Source organism: Uloborus diversus, chromosome 2 (assembly GCF_026930045.1).
Source record: "Uloborus diversus isolate 005 chromosome 2, Udiv.v.3.1, whole genome shotgun sequence".
NCBI lineage: Eukaryota > Metazoa > Arthropoda > Arachnida > Araneae > Uloboridae > Uloborus > Uloborus diversus.
The window spans coordinates 12,212,752-12,227,077 of NC_072732.1; the positions used below are offsets into that span (position 1 = coordinate 12,212,752).

General features: G+C 34.6%; 1 protein-coding gene across 1 annotated transcript in view; it reads right to left on the reverse strand.

The window, feature by feature from the left end:
- The window catches only part of LOC129217814 (obscurin-like), a 48,202-nt gene extending 40,095 nt beyond the window's left edge, over positions 1 to 8,107 (reverse strand). Inside the window, exons 1-6 of the mRNA XM_054852153.1 lie at positions 7,999 to 8,107; positions 7,740 to 7,877; positions 6,802 to 6,972; positions 3,987 to 4,056; positions 2,684 to 2,776; positions 1,923 to 2,015 (exon numbers count right to left, since the gene is read on the reverse strand). Of these exons, the coding sequence (XP_054708128.1) occupies positions 1,923 to 2,015; positions 2,684 to 2,776; positions 3,987 to 4,056; positions 6,802 to 6,972; positions 7,740 to 7,877; positions 7,999 to 8,090 (657 nt within the window). The 5' untranslated portion in view covers positions 8,091 to 8,107. The remainder of the gene's footprint in view (positions 1 to 1,922; positions 2,016 to 2,683; positions 2,777 to 3,986; positions 4,057 to 6,801; positions 6,973 to 7,739; positions 7,878 to 7,998) is intronic.
- Positions 8,108 to 14,326: the final 6,219 nt, after the last annotated feature.

Consider the following 14,326-nt stretch of genomic DNA (forward strand, 5'->3'; position numbering starts at 1 on the left):
ACTAAGGTGGATGATAAATACGTAAAGTAAGTTGTTTCTAAAATAGTATATAAAATGAACTCAGCACAGTTAATAATGAAAAAGTATTCTTGGGATATGTGGGAAGCTTTCTGCACATCCAATCTGATAAAACTTTTAATAAAAAAAAAATTAACAGAAAAGTTGAAAAAAGTGTTATTCTTAATTTCTTACTGTTAGAATATAAAATAAGAATTGTACATTTATTCATCGATTTACTTCTAAGCCTTTTACTTGATGTTTGACCACTTTACCCCACATAATCTTATGCGATTAAAATCCGCAATTGAGGTTATTATACAATAAGGAAGCTTTCGATTTTTCGATTTTATTTTTATACGATAGAGTAACATGTATGAACATCATAGGAGAAAAAATTTTGCGATACGATAAGTAGTCTTTTTGAAATTAATTTTTAAAGTTCAGGCGCTTGTGACGTCAATTGGCACAGCGCTGAAAGGTAGGGCAGTGCGTGGGGATGCAGTGAATTGGATGGAGACTGCGCTATTGTTTTCACAAAAAAATGTGTTTGGTAATGTCATTTAAGAGTCTTTATTTCGCTCGTGCGAAAATCAAACATATTATGTTGCGTCGACTTCAAATTATGAAAAATTCTGAGAATATTGTGTCCAAATTCGACAAAATATTCAAAGTTCCTGTTCTGGGGAAAAAATAAAAAGTCATACGAAATAAAAAAAGGTTAAAACTGCAGTAACTTTTAGAACTGATTTTTTACTGGTCACGACTAATGTTGATTTGCTTTGCAATATAATATATACCAATTTCTGAAAATAAATTGGTATTCTGAAAATAATTTTTATTTAAAATAAAACCTTAGTGCTGAAGAAGAATTAAAAAAAAAAGCGTTAACAAAACACAGAATTTGCAAAAAAAATTACGTTTTTTAATTTACGTTTAAATTTAAAACACTTGTCTTCATAAGTTCAAAAAACACATGAACGAAATTTGTCTTTTTTTTGTGCAAAATTTGTGCTTTTTAAAAGTTTTTGCATACTACCATGTTCCAGGCGAAGACATTTTATCAATAAATTGCCTTTGTTGCGTTATTTAACTTATTGCTGCCACGTTTTTATTACTCTTTATTCATAGTGAATTCATTTAATAGACAGAAAGACAAAAAAAAAAAAAAAAAAAAAAAGCACCTCAATATCGTTCTAGCAAAATGGCGTTCGAAAGAAAAAACAATTCTGTAATTTTCAGACTTAAATGTGCTTGAAGATTGTGTGCTCAAAAGAAAGTCGTTCACACACACAGATAGATGAAAACCACCCAAAGCTTTACATCCGAGGAAAAGTACTCAAGCCTGGGGCGAACTTGAATCTTCGGTAGAGGTGCAAGTAATTACATACTTTTGACCTCTCTTTTCCAATTTCCTGTTCGGTGCTGCGCGAGCCGTTGCTTTATTTACTTAAATTTGTTTCACGTTACATATTAGTTGATGAGTCAAAATAAATTTTTTGGTTCAACGAAGTTACAACTTTAGATACTGTCAAAAAATCCGTGAAGCCAAAATCCTTATTTAAATTTCTTTATGTCTATCAAGAATTTCATGGAGTATGTGAAAAACAAAACATAAAAATATTGTTTGAATTTTTAGTATATTTTTTTGGAATTCTTATTAACGATGAACTAGGATTTCAACGTAAATAAAAGTGTTCCTAATATATCAGGAAACTAATATATAATAAATAATCAAGAGAATTCACAAATTATTCAGATCGTCTGAATAAAATGTAAACACGCTCGTAACTGTAAATGATTTGTTTCATTTAATACTCAGACACAAGATGCATCACGTTAGTACAAAATATAGAACACAGCAGCCTTAAATGTGAAATGTAAAAGAATTTTCGTTGTTACAAAGAAACTAAATATGAATATACCTTCAGCAATAACTGATAGTCGTTGATTCTTTGAATTGGCAACTTCAAGTGCTCCGACAGGGACTTTTCATCTTGAATTTTTCTGCTGAATTCCTGTGAATCAAAGATTTCAAAATTCATTAAAATATATTTTCTTAGGAATGAAACATGTATCGATATAAATACTTATGTAGGCATAACTGATGAAAACATGATTTTTTTGAGTTGGTACAATCGATAACTTTATGAAATTTCAAAAATAAAAGTTACACATACAAGACGTTCAAGAGCTTTTGAAGCAGTTTGAATGAGTAATTGTTTTTCCCTTGAATCTTTTGTATTCGATTTGCAAAGGCTGCAGTACATTCTTTTCTACTATTTAGTTAAAGAAAATATCGTCAGAAAGTACTGTTCCTTTAATTAAGGTTTCAATTTGCATTTTTGTTTTATCTTCAAGTGAACTCAAAACTGACTACTATAAAAACTATCTTAGTTAAAAAGCTAAATTTAGAGTTTCTGTTAGATAAATTAAATAGCAAATAACTAAAAAGTATCTTTTATAAACCTTGTTAAATCTCAGACTTAAAAATTATTGCAAACATGCGTTTTGCGGTTAAACAGATCCTATTTATCAATGTATAGGAATATGCTCTTCGGCATAAAATCTACTCGAGTCATGGAATTTTACTGTTGTGTTTTTCCAAATATGTACTGACTACTGCTCTTTCTGTCATTTACGTTTTAGTTTTTCTAGAAAAATGGAAAAGCTTGTGAAAACTCACTTGGAAATACTGTTTTAAGGCTCCATCTTGCAAAAGCTGCTGAGCTTCTGGCTCATCTCGGCAGTAGGAGACATGTTGATCAAAGTCTCTTTCCTAAATAACAAATATTTCAAGAAATATGAGTTAACAGATAAAGACCTCATCAGAAAATCGTTAAGAGTGCTTATTTGCATGCAGAAGCTATCCTAACTGGGAAAACAAGCAATTTCGGAAAAAAATAGGAGAAATTTTTATATAAAGGCTAGTTATTTATTCACAAATTCCATTTTTAGCAATGAAATGTTCAAATCAAAATGATTTAATTTATAAAATATGGGAAACTGCCTTAACTAAAAACTGAATGAATACTTCTTTCCTAACTGTAATACAGTTTCAACTAATACACTCCCTCTACCTTGAACTTCAAGGGGCCGTAAACTATCTTAATCGTTTCGTTGGAATGGAAATTCAAACGAGACTAAACATTTTTTTTTTTTCGTTGAAAAGGATATTTCGTTGTTTTGGTATTCGCTGCACCAGAATTTTACTGAATTACTCGATATCAGAAATTACGACCTCTAAAATTGTGACTTCATAATCGGTTGCTCTACATTGGCTCGGCTCTACATTGCTCTTTGATTAATAAGGTTACAGATTATGTTCAGAATTCAATGGTTGCTTTCATATTGTCTTCTGGTACAGTGAATTTGGAGAATCAGTTCAAACAATTTCGTAGATTTATTAGTGAAACGGTTCCTTTAAAATTTAATAAAACATCAAATAGTTTTTTTGTTTAAAATAATTTATGGATAAATAAAAAAAATTCTAAGATAATATACAGCTTAAATTTTATTTTTAACTTCGCATTAGTTCAAGGTTTTGAAATCAGTATATTTTTCCCCTTAAAAATTGAAGCTTATCCAACTAAGTTGTGAAAAAAAACTTAGATTGTTGAGCGAATTCAAACGAAATGGGTCGTGGCAGGTTATTGGCTATAGCAAACACATCATCTAATGAGTTATAGGATTTGCGTACCACACTTTTATCTTTTACATAAAATCTAGAATGTAAAAGATATTTTTAAAGATAAAGGTTTTGGCCAATACATTGCTAAGAAATTTTAGTGGTTTCTGAAACTAAGTATTCAAAGCTTAAATACATTTATTTCGAACACGATTTTAGTTTACAAAGGGGGGGGGGAGAATTTTAAAAATGTTTTTCAGGTTCGGCGAGGAAAAAATAGTTATTTTTAGCACGAACATTCAGACGTCAAACACTTTGCAATGGCAGTACTGTGAAAATGTAATTTTAAGAAGGAACTTACCAATCTCAAGAAAGTTTTCCCTAATCGAGGTGGATCATCTGCGTAGTACTGGATACCTTTAAGAAGAACACTGAAAGAAAAAAGCAAGATAATTATATTAATTTGAATTTTTGGCATATTGAATTCAAATAATGTTTTTCGCAATCACGAGGGTGCGTGTGTGTATGAATGCGCGTGTGTTTGTGTAGACGCATGTGTGTGTGTTTGTGTAGGCGCGTGTGTGTGTATGTATGCATGTGTGTGTTGTGTATGCAGTGCTGTGTGTGTTGTGTATGCAGTGCTGTGTGTGTTGTGTATGTAGTGCTGTGTGTGTTGTGTATGTAGTGCTGTGTGTGTACGCGCGTGTGTGTGTGTGTGTAGGTATATGTGTTTGTGTCTGTGTGCAGGCATGAGTGTGTGTATGTGTGTGTGTGTGTGTGTGTAGGAATGTGTGTTTGTGTCTGTGCGCAGGCATGAGTGTGTGTATGAGTATGTAGGCCTGTGTGTGTGTATGAGTGTGTAGGCGTGTGTGTGTATGAGTGTGTAGGCGTGTGTGTGTATGAGTGTGTAGGCGTGTGTGTGTATGAGTGTGTAGGCGTGTGTGTGTATGAGTGTGTAGGCGTGTGTGTGTATGAGTGTGTAGGCGTGTGTGTGTATGAGTGTGTAGGCGTGTGTGTGTATGAGTGTGTAGGCGTGTGTGTGTATGAGTGTGTAGGCGTGTGTGTGTATGAGTGTGTAGGCGTGTGTGTGTATGAGTGTGTGTGTATGAGTGTGTAGGCGTGTGTGTGTATGAGTGTGTAGGCGTGTGTGTGTATGAGTGTGTAGGCGTGTGTGTGTATGAGTGTGTAGGCGTGTGTGTGTATGAGTGTGTAGGCGTGTGTGTGTATGAGTGTGTAGGCGTGTGTGTGTATGAGTGTGTGTGTATGAGTGTGTAGGCGTGTGTGTGTATGAGTGTGTAGGCGTGTGTGTGTATGAGTGTGTAGGCGTGTGTGTGTATGAGTGTGTAGGCGTGTGTGTGTAGGATATGGACGCAACCTGGAGATGGTTTTCGCAAGAGGAGCAGCATCGTGAGGCCGGTCGACGCGACGCTGGTGCTGGCAGAGGGTGCTGGTGGGAAAATAAAATGATAGGAATTCAAAACAGTCAAATGAGAACAATAAGCAATCGTGAGTGCTCAATAAGTCATGTAACAAAAAGCACTCGTTAATTTACTGACTGGGAACGATATTACTGGCGATATAGCTACCTTGAAGATTTTTTTTTTTTTAATTCGAGGTTCTTTATTGTAAATTGTTTTTTTTTTATGAACGGAAATTAGTTGTTACAGTTATCTGCTTATTATCAGTTAGCTACAGTCAGTTTAATTATAGCGAAATAACCAATCTGAATGCACTTTTAGGTATTTGAAAGCAATCCAGTCTCCCCTACAAATCATCCATAATAAGCAGAGAAGGACGCCAAATTAATTTAGGCATCGTCCATATCAGTTCAGGCAGGTAATGAAAAAAACCTTACCTTCATAGCCTCGAATGTTTTTGAATTTAGCATATATATGGTAAAATTCAGGTAAGAGGAAGTTAAAGCATATTTATGTTTTCCCAAAAAATTAACGATACAGCCCGCCAAGGAGCTGGGATGCCATTCTCGTTTGCGATTTTCGACTAAGTTATTAAACTGCTTTTCCTCCGGAACCGTGCATGAAATTTTCTTCGGTTTTTTTATTTGAAAGAATAGATTTTTTTTTCTTTTACGCGATAAGCATCATTTGGAAACATAAGTTGAATTTTTTTGTAACAGCTTTTCGGAAAAAAAAATTAAGTTTTTGAATTTTTTCAAAACTGCCAAGTTCAAAAAAATGTAATTTATTGAGCAATCACGATTGCTTATTGCTTTCATTTGACCGTCCTTGATGTTGTGGTTCCTTTTTCAGCTTGGACCAGAGGCCTCTGCAGCACCACCGTCCGCCGTCCTCTGCAGGCGCGGATGTCCCCCCGGTCCTGAGCTATCCGCTTCTCCTGGTCGGAGGCGTCCATGTCCTACACACACGCACGCTCACACGACTTCACACACATACACACAGTTCTATGCACACACACAACTATGCACACGTAACCGTCCAAGAGGACGGGCAGGCTTGGGGGGACAGGAGCCGTTTCTAGAATCAATAACTCCAATGAGTAGGGTCCTGTCGCAGTTCGTGATTGCGAAAAACATAATTTGAATTCAAAATTTCAGAATTCAAATTAATTAATTAATTTTTTTTTTCCTTTTCTTTCTTTCTTTTTTTTTTTACTTGATCAGTATCATTCAGTACTACGTTCCCTTAGAGGCATTTGGAAAATGAGAGTGTGTCAGTAACTGTATTCGCAAATATAGACTTCAAAAGGCTGGCCAAGCCTAATAATGCTGGAAAATATTCCACTCGTGATTGTCAATGAAAAACAAAAGGCTCTTGTTTTATCACCTGCACGACGGTTTCATCAAATATCTCAAAAACTTACTTCTGCAGGTACTGCCCTTTATTTTTCCACGGCAGAATTCTTATCACAATTAAAACCATAATTTTATGATATTAATAAAAACTGCAATTGATATGAACACAACTGCTCTCATCTAATGCAAAACTTGTAACAAACAGCAAAGAGTTCGCTATGTAATTTTGTCTACGTATGTACTTTTTGCCCAACAGCAGAGAAGAGCGAAAGAACTTCACCACGGTCAAACGTTTGTTAGTGTTTCACTTATTACGATTATTTTTATAAGATGTTCAATACGTCAGGAAGTTTTTAATAAATATTGTTTGTTGTTGATAAGAATAACAAAAGCATAGTCTCACTTGTTATGAAATTCAGATATCCTCGAAAAGTTTGAGAAAAGTGCATCCTTTTGGTCCCTAAGCTCCTTCGGGGTTGTTTTTGATTCGAATTCTCGAATGTAATTGTTGACCACATATTGCATGTCTCTTGCAAAAGCTTCCTCTGATTCAACCAGCTCTTGTAGGACTTTCCTAGAAAGTAGAAAATTTAAACTTTAACGTTATATAAAATAACTCATTTAGTACAGCTCTGGTTGGTTGGACTATTATGACCATGGCATAGTTTGCCTTTTTTGGAGGAGTTCAGTAAAAATGAACGTGTTATTGGAGCAGCTTTGGTTAGACATTCTTTAGCAAAACTAAAGCAAAAAGAACCCAGTTCGATTCTGTGCCAATTACCCTTTCTTTTCTTTTGAACAAAATGCCTTTGAACGACGATAAGCGGCCATGTGTTGACTTATTCCAAAACAGAGAACGCTTTTTTCCTAGTTTCAAATGTGGATGGCACCAATTCAACTAACAGTGCCCATAGTGCCATTTTCATAAACGGGAGCGTTTTCGCCGTTTCTCGATAAAAAATTATGTCATTGTGGCTTCCGAATGAATTTGTTTCGGCTAAACAGATGAATTGCAGGGTGAGCACTAGGCTATTCTTTTTTGCCCCATTCAATATGAAACACCCTAAATCTAGAAATATTACAAACTCATTGAAAATTTTCCTTTTTCAATTAGACAAATGTTGTGGACTATATTAGAAATAAAATGTTGGGATTACGCGAACCCCACCTCACTATTTGCGTTCCAAAATAATCACCTCACCAGTTAAGTGTTAAAAAAATTAAATAAACATCGTTGTTACTTGCGACAAAATCTTATCCATTTCGTTTCGATTTTTTAGATTGATAACTGAAATAAAATGTTGGCTGCAAAATGGTACTGAATGAGAATGCTAGTCTTACTCTCTGCGCGCTTTTGCTGACTGCGCTTTGGCGTCCAACTGTGGTGATGGGGAAGGGGTGACTGTTGTCTTCTTTTCCAGGTAGCAAGAGGGTACCATGCCTTCGGAGCCGCCTTCTTGTCGTAACCGGACTCTCCATCTGTGCACAAAAAGCATTTTGTTTATTATCGTGCTCAAAGCAAATATTTTCGGGAAAAGAAATGCACACATACAGTGCATTCATTATCTATTCCTATCGTTATCTATTCCTCCTTACTTACTTGTGCGCTTTGCTGGAATCAATGACTTCTACTTCTTGTCCTTCAGAGACGGGAAGGCCTTCCGGGTCACCAGCTCGGGGCGTGTAGTCCATGACAACGACGTAAACAGACCTCTGAAATTATATTCTTTTATTAGTATATACATACACGGACAGGAACTCATCGGTGGAAACGGACAGAAGGATTTCGTAGCAAGCTGCATTATGCAACAATTACCGTAAAATTCAAATAAATTTTCATTTTAAAGTAAGATTATTACAGTCAAGCACTCTTACTTGGTACAGAACCCTAACTTGGGACGTTTTACCGAATAAGTTTCGAGGGCTGGTACATTTGTTGGTATTTCACCAGTAAGAAATAAATGGTGTTAAAGAATAAATTAATAGTTGTCTTATGAGGCTATGTCAGTTGAACTTTGATGCATAAGCTTTTTGGGTTATTTTTATGATTTTGAAAATTTTGAAAAAATATGCGATTTTTAAGTACGAAAATATCTTTGGTTACCTACTCTAAGGTAACAACATTAGTTTGAATTTGTTTCCCAATTCATCTTGGCTATGTACCTGTGCCTTATTTGGGCCAATTCATTTCCACGCAACTTATTTAGTTGAAATACATGAAATACACCGCCAGCTCAGTCAATTCTAGCCGAGAGCTGTAGTTTCGTGCTTATTAGCACTCCGCATTCCTCGGCTGAAATTGACTGAGCTGGCGGAGTATTTCATGTATTTCTGCCTTTGGCCTGGCTATAGGGCGGGAACTCACTGAATATACCAGCCTTGCCTTTAATCTTTGAGTTGAACCGAACCATTGCTTCGGTCACTCGTCTGGTCAGTGCTAATTCTGTATTAGCTACCAGTTTATTTGACTTTCTTGGCTTCTTTTAGAGGTTTTCCATTTCCACCTCAGTCGCATCCTATGCCAGGCTGATGAGTGCTAATAAGCGCAAAACTGCAGTCATCGCTGGAATTGACTGAGCTGGAGGTGTATTTCATGTACTTATGCCTTTGCCCTGGCTGTAGGAAGGTAACTTATTGAATAATTTAGTTGAACTTATTTATTTATGAATTTGATAAAATTGCAAATGCGCTCCAAACTTGGAGCACTGTTCAAGTTAGGATACTAAGGCATAAAAAAATTTCTGTAAGGAATATTGAGCATAAGTGTATAATTGCATTAACAAAAACGTATAGATACAAAATTTTACGAATTGAAGGCTATGCCGTTGACAATAAATGTGTCTAGCATAACAGGACAGAACAGTTGTCGTTGTTTAAAAAATTTAATCTATTGATGAGTAAAAGACGTTTTCCTAAAATATTACATATATTAGCTCTACTAATGAAAATGAGTCTCAAAGTATAGATTAGGCTAATTTTGTTGCAGTAAATTTCACGCATTATGCAGGAATGAAAATAAATGTGAAATAAGGAAAATGGAGAGCTAAAAATAAGCTGCGTTAATAACAATTTGGGTTCACCAATTGCTGTTATTTTTCCATATATAGAGGGGAAAGCAGAAATATTACATTCAAAAGAATTAAGAAGGCTGGGGAGACATTCAATGTTTTCATAGCCAAATGTAAATTCTGTAATCACTAAAAGCTTACAAAATTATATTGTTTCTATCTAATGATGTTTTTTTTTTCCTTATAGGGATATAAAATAAACTTCTTTAAAATGATAGTTGGTGTCCCAAACTATAATGTATTGCTGAATACATGAAAGAAAGATCAAAACTATAAGCGTCCCAAGTTAGGGAAGAAGGTTCCTAACTTGGGATAATGAACTTATTTTTTTTTTTTTTTTTTTGAGCAATCACGATTACTTATTGTTCTCATTTGACTGTTTTGAAATCCTATCATTTTATTTTCCCACCACCTCCCTCTGCCAGCACCACCGTCGCGTCGACCGGCCTCGCGATGCTGCTCCTCTAGCGAAAACCGTCTCCAGGTTGCGTCCATATCCTACACACACACACACGCATACACACACACACATACACACACTCATGCCTGCGCACAGACACAAACACACACTCCTACACACACACACATACTCATGTCTGCACACAGACGCAAACACATATGCCTACATATACACACACACACACACGAACGCCTACACACACACGCGCGTACACACACAGCACTGCATACACAACACGCACACACATGCATACATACACACACACACCCACACACATGCGCCTACACAAACTCACACGCGCATTCATACACACACACGCTTGAGATTGCGAAAAACGTAATTTGAATTCAAGATGCCAAAAATTCAAATTAATATTTCTTTTTTTTTTTTTTTTTGTTTTTGTAATATTTTCCAAGATGCATTCTTCTTTCATGCTTTTTTTTTTTCTTAAGGGACATACCTATAATCTGTCTTGAGGTGAAGTACTAAGGCACATTCTAAATATAGAATACTTCGTTCGAATGGAAAACACATGACTTATATGCTACTAAAGCTAAAAGTTCAAAACTGTCCCAAGTACGGGCACTTGACTGACTGTATGTGATATAATCTCCCTTAGCCAAGTCGATGATTAGTAATCACGATTAAGTGACTGGTGATTCATTGTGAGGTAAAAAAAAACAACTTTGGGGAAATCATATATGTATGATTCTACGATTTATCATGTTAAAAAAAAAACGTTTTCCCCCATTGATATTAACGCAACGCGGCTGTGGTTTAAAACCCTTCTCCCAATAGGTTGGGGTTTGATGTTCATGAAAATCTGAATCAGAATTCAGCTGAGGAAATTATTCATTCAAAACCTGCCTTTTTTGGCTTATGGGAGGCTATGCGCAGTACGCTGTTATACGCTAATCCAATACGTAATAAAGCAACAAAATAAATTGAAATCGATGCTTCTATTTTGCTAAATATTTTTGAAATGTTTTCCTGAGATTCAGCATGTACAAATTGACGCCGTGTTTTTTAATTTTAGCAACGGAATTGAAGCTCAGAATCCTGCAATTTGTTCAGATTATAGATCACGTAAATTCAGATCAGAGTTCTGAAAAAAATAAGTCATGAAACGATAGTTTTCGGGCTTTTCGGATTCGAATTCACGACTTTCCCATTAATAGCGAGACGCTCTAACCAACTGCGCCAATGCATCTCTGTTCCTGGCAGCAATGCATTGAAGCAATGCGTAATAAAAATCAGAAACATTCAATTTTATGTCTTTAGGTATTTATGGCCTTGTCACCCAAAAAATCCTTTGAAAAATAACATATTTGATGCCAAATGTTTTGACACCGTTTCTATATAATAGGGTACACGAGATAGTACTATGGACAAGCCGATCAACATAGAATACCAAAGTTTGAATCTTTTTGAAGCCCACTCATGTGCAAATATCATGAACTACTAGAAAAGGACTCTTATACAGTGCAATGAGAGTTGACCTCTTGTTGTTAATATACCACTCGCTGGAGAACAAAGTTTGCTTTCTGATTTTCAAGAGTTTCTGTATGCAAGTTTTCAAGCTTTTTAAATCTACGAGTACCTTGTGACTGAAACATCGATATCAGTCATAATATCCTCCAGAGGAATTTTTGTTTGTTATACTGCAGTCGTTCTTTAGCTGGCAATGTTTTGTCCATAAGTTTCAAGAGTCCTATCCAAGAAGGCAAGTCAACTATGATGGAGTACCAGCAACGATATTCTACTCTTTGGTACCAGGTTTTCCCCAATCTCCGGCGCAACCCTCTTCTTTCAACAGTCCTGATGAGGGTGTCCCTGATGTGTCTAAGTCAACTAAGATTTTCTACTCGTACACCATCTCACCACCACAGAAAGCAAAAATCAAATAAAGGCAGGAAAGCTGCAGCTACTTCTGTAACAGACTACTCCTCATATGAAAAGAAGTTAAAGGATCAAATGAGCGGTAGTGTGAAATAAAAAAACCAGAAACTTCATAACAAGAGAAACTGAACGTACGATTTTTTCAATGTTTTTAAGGGGTCACAGTACCTTTCAAGCAATTTTTTTCAATTTAAGTAAATTCTATTTTTCGTTGAAACCATAACATGCTTACTTACTTTCTAATCAATAATTTATTTTAAAAATTTTAAAATATTACTTACTTTTTTAAAAATTCAAAACGTTTAGGAAAATTTAATATTTTTAAAATCCCTAAGGCTTTTTTGTTTTCAAACTAATATAAAAAAAGCTTTTTGCTAAACGATCACAATCATCATCTCTAAAAATCTGTGCATTCATTTGCTTTTGTATTTACTAGAAAATTTTCTGTGATCAATTACATAAAAAATCGTAATTTTTTTCAAAAAAAAAATTGATTTTTAAAGATATAACATGCTCTAAACATTTGAATAATTTATGAAATGCTTATCCAATGCACAGTTTTGTTAAATATATTATCCTAATTGCAAAAAGTATTACTTTAAAGCTGTATCTTTAATAGAAAAAAATTCTCAGGGATTCTTATGACACGAAAACACAAAAAAACGATCATCAAGAAAAATCACGTGAAAGTTTTCTTTTTGCATAAGAACACATAGCGAGCATGACCTAAAACCACTCATAACTTTTTAAATATTTGAACTAAAGCAATGAAACTTTTCCCCTGTGTTTGGACTGGTGTTTAGTTTCGAAATAAGCAATAAAATTTCTCTTGATCGTTTGGTCATTTTTCAGGTACTGTAACCCCTTAAACTATCTATTTTATATTACCCTCCATTTGCCAATTTTTATTGCATATGACAAATGACAGTTCATAACAGATAGTTATAGAATGGCACTCAGAAGTAGTTTTTAAAAATGTAAAAGGTTTTCAGATTAACCTTTCCTCATCAATATTTCTGAACAACAACTATTTCTTTTTAGGGTTATGTAGTACGAGAGTATTGACCTGACCTTGGGGCTTCTTGAAACAAAACCCTATGCGCGCCACTGTATACAATATGGATATGCAATGTGTTAACATAAGACATCCGAGCTGTGTTTTTTTTTTCACCAGCAAAATGTACCAGTTTTAATTGAAATTAGCCACAATAGGTGCTGTTAAACAACTTCACAGCTTTAAGTCTTCGGCCTGATGTATTCATACATTAGTTAGATGATTGCTAAATTTTTACGGAATTTGAGGAAATATTGCATTTAACTTGCGGTCGTGGAACAACGATTGCATTTAACTAGTCCCACCCCCTCCACCCGCTTATCCAGTCAGATCGCTCTGGGTGACATGGAATCGAAATTAATTCAGACGAACCAGTCCATGTGAGGGGAGTCGTATATCTACGGTCTCCATTCCTCCGCAACCAGGTGAATTGGCAAAAGACGTCAAATAGATATGCGTTTCTCAACCGTTTAGGGCCATTGAGCCGGAAAACGTTTCGTGAGTCATTAGTTTCTTTTTTTTACAAAAGAAATTAACAATAATAATCTAGTTCTTAAAAAACTACTTCATAAATTGTAATATTGTTTTTATCATTTACAAGCAATAACGATTAAATTTAAAGGAAAATAACTACTGAAATTATTACATAAATAAGCCTTTCAGAAAACTCACAGAAACCATAAAAAAAATTAAATCTAAACCAGTTTTTAATAGAAAGAAAAAAAAAATAAATAAACAAAAGAGGTGGAAAGTGACCATTGCGAGCTCATTAGTGCCGTTGTCCACCAAAGACAAAATTACAGACTAAAGATCTTAAAATTGCAACATTGACGTAAAGCAAAAACAGAGTTATAAAAAAAAAATTCTTGCTAGATTTTTGTATTTGGAAATTTTTTAAAGCAGACAGGTAAAAATCTCATATCTATCTTCTCCTCTTTCCTAACTTCTGAGATCTGTTGTAAAACGTTTTTGAATAAATAAATATTATGATCTTGGAAAAATCAGGTTATGATGATCGCGTTATACACGAAAATATTATCAGAAATGCTAGCGAAAGATTTTGCAAATACTTGTTTTGACTGAAAATAAATAATATACAGCTTTTAAATATCGAAAAATTATATTATGTGTAAAATTCTTTTTGTTTTAGTATAATTTTTATTGTGAACTTCACGCCAACTAATTTGTAGGCTCAACTTAATTATTTTCAACTGCCACTAAATTTGTTCCAACGCAGACTAATCTCTAACAATATATTCAATAATATTAACCAAAAAATGATCAAAATAAATAATAGCACAAAGTAAACCACATTCCTTTTTATTAATTATTTTTATTTTCAAATTGCGAATGTAAAAATTTGTTTTTGTGTACTGTCATAGCTACAACTCTTTTTCTGATTAAAACGTGAATTGAAACACTTTATTTAAAATTTTACCGTAATATT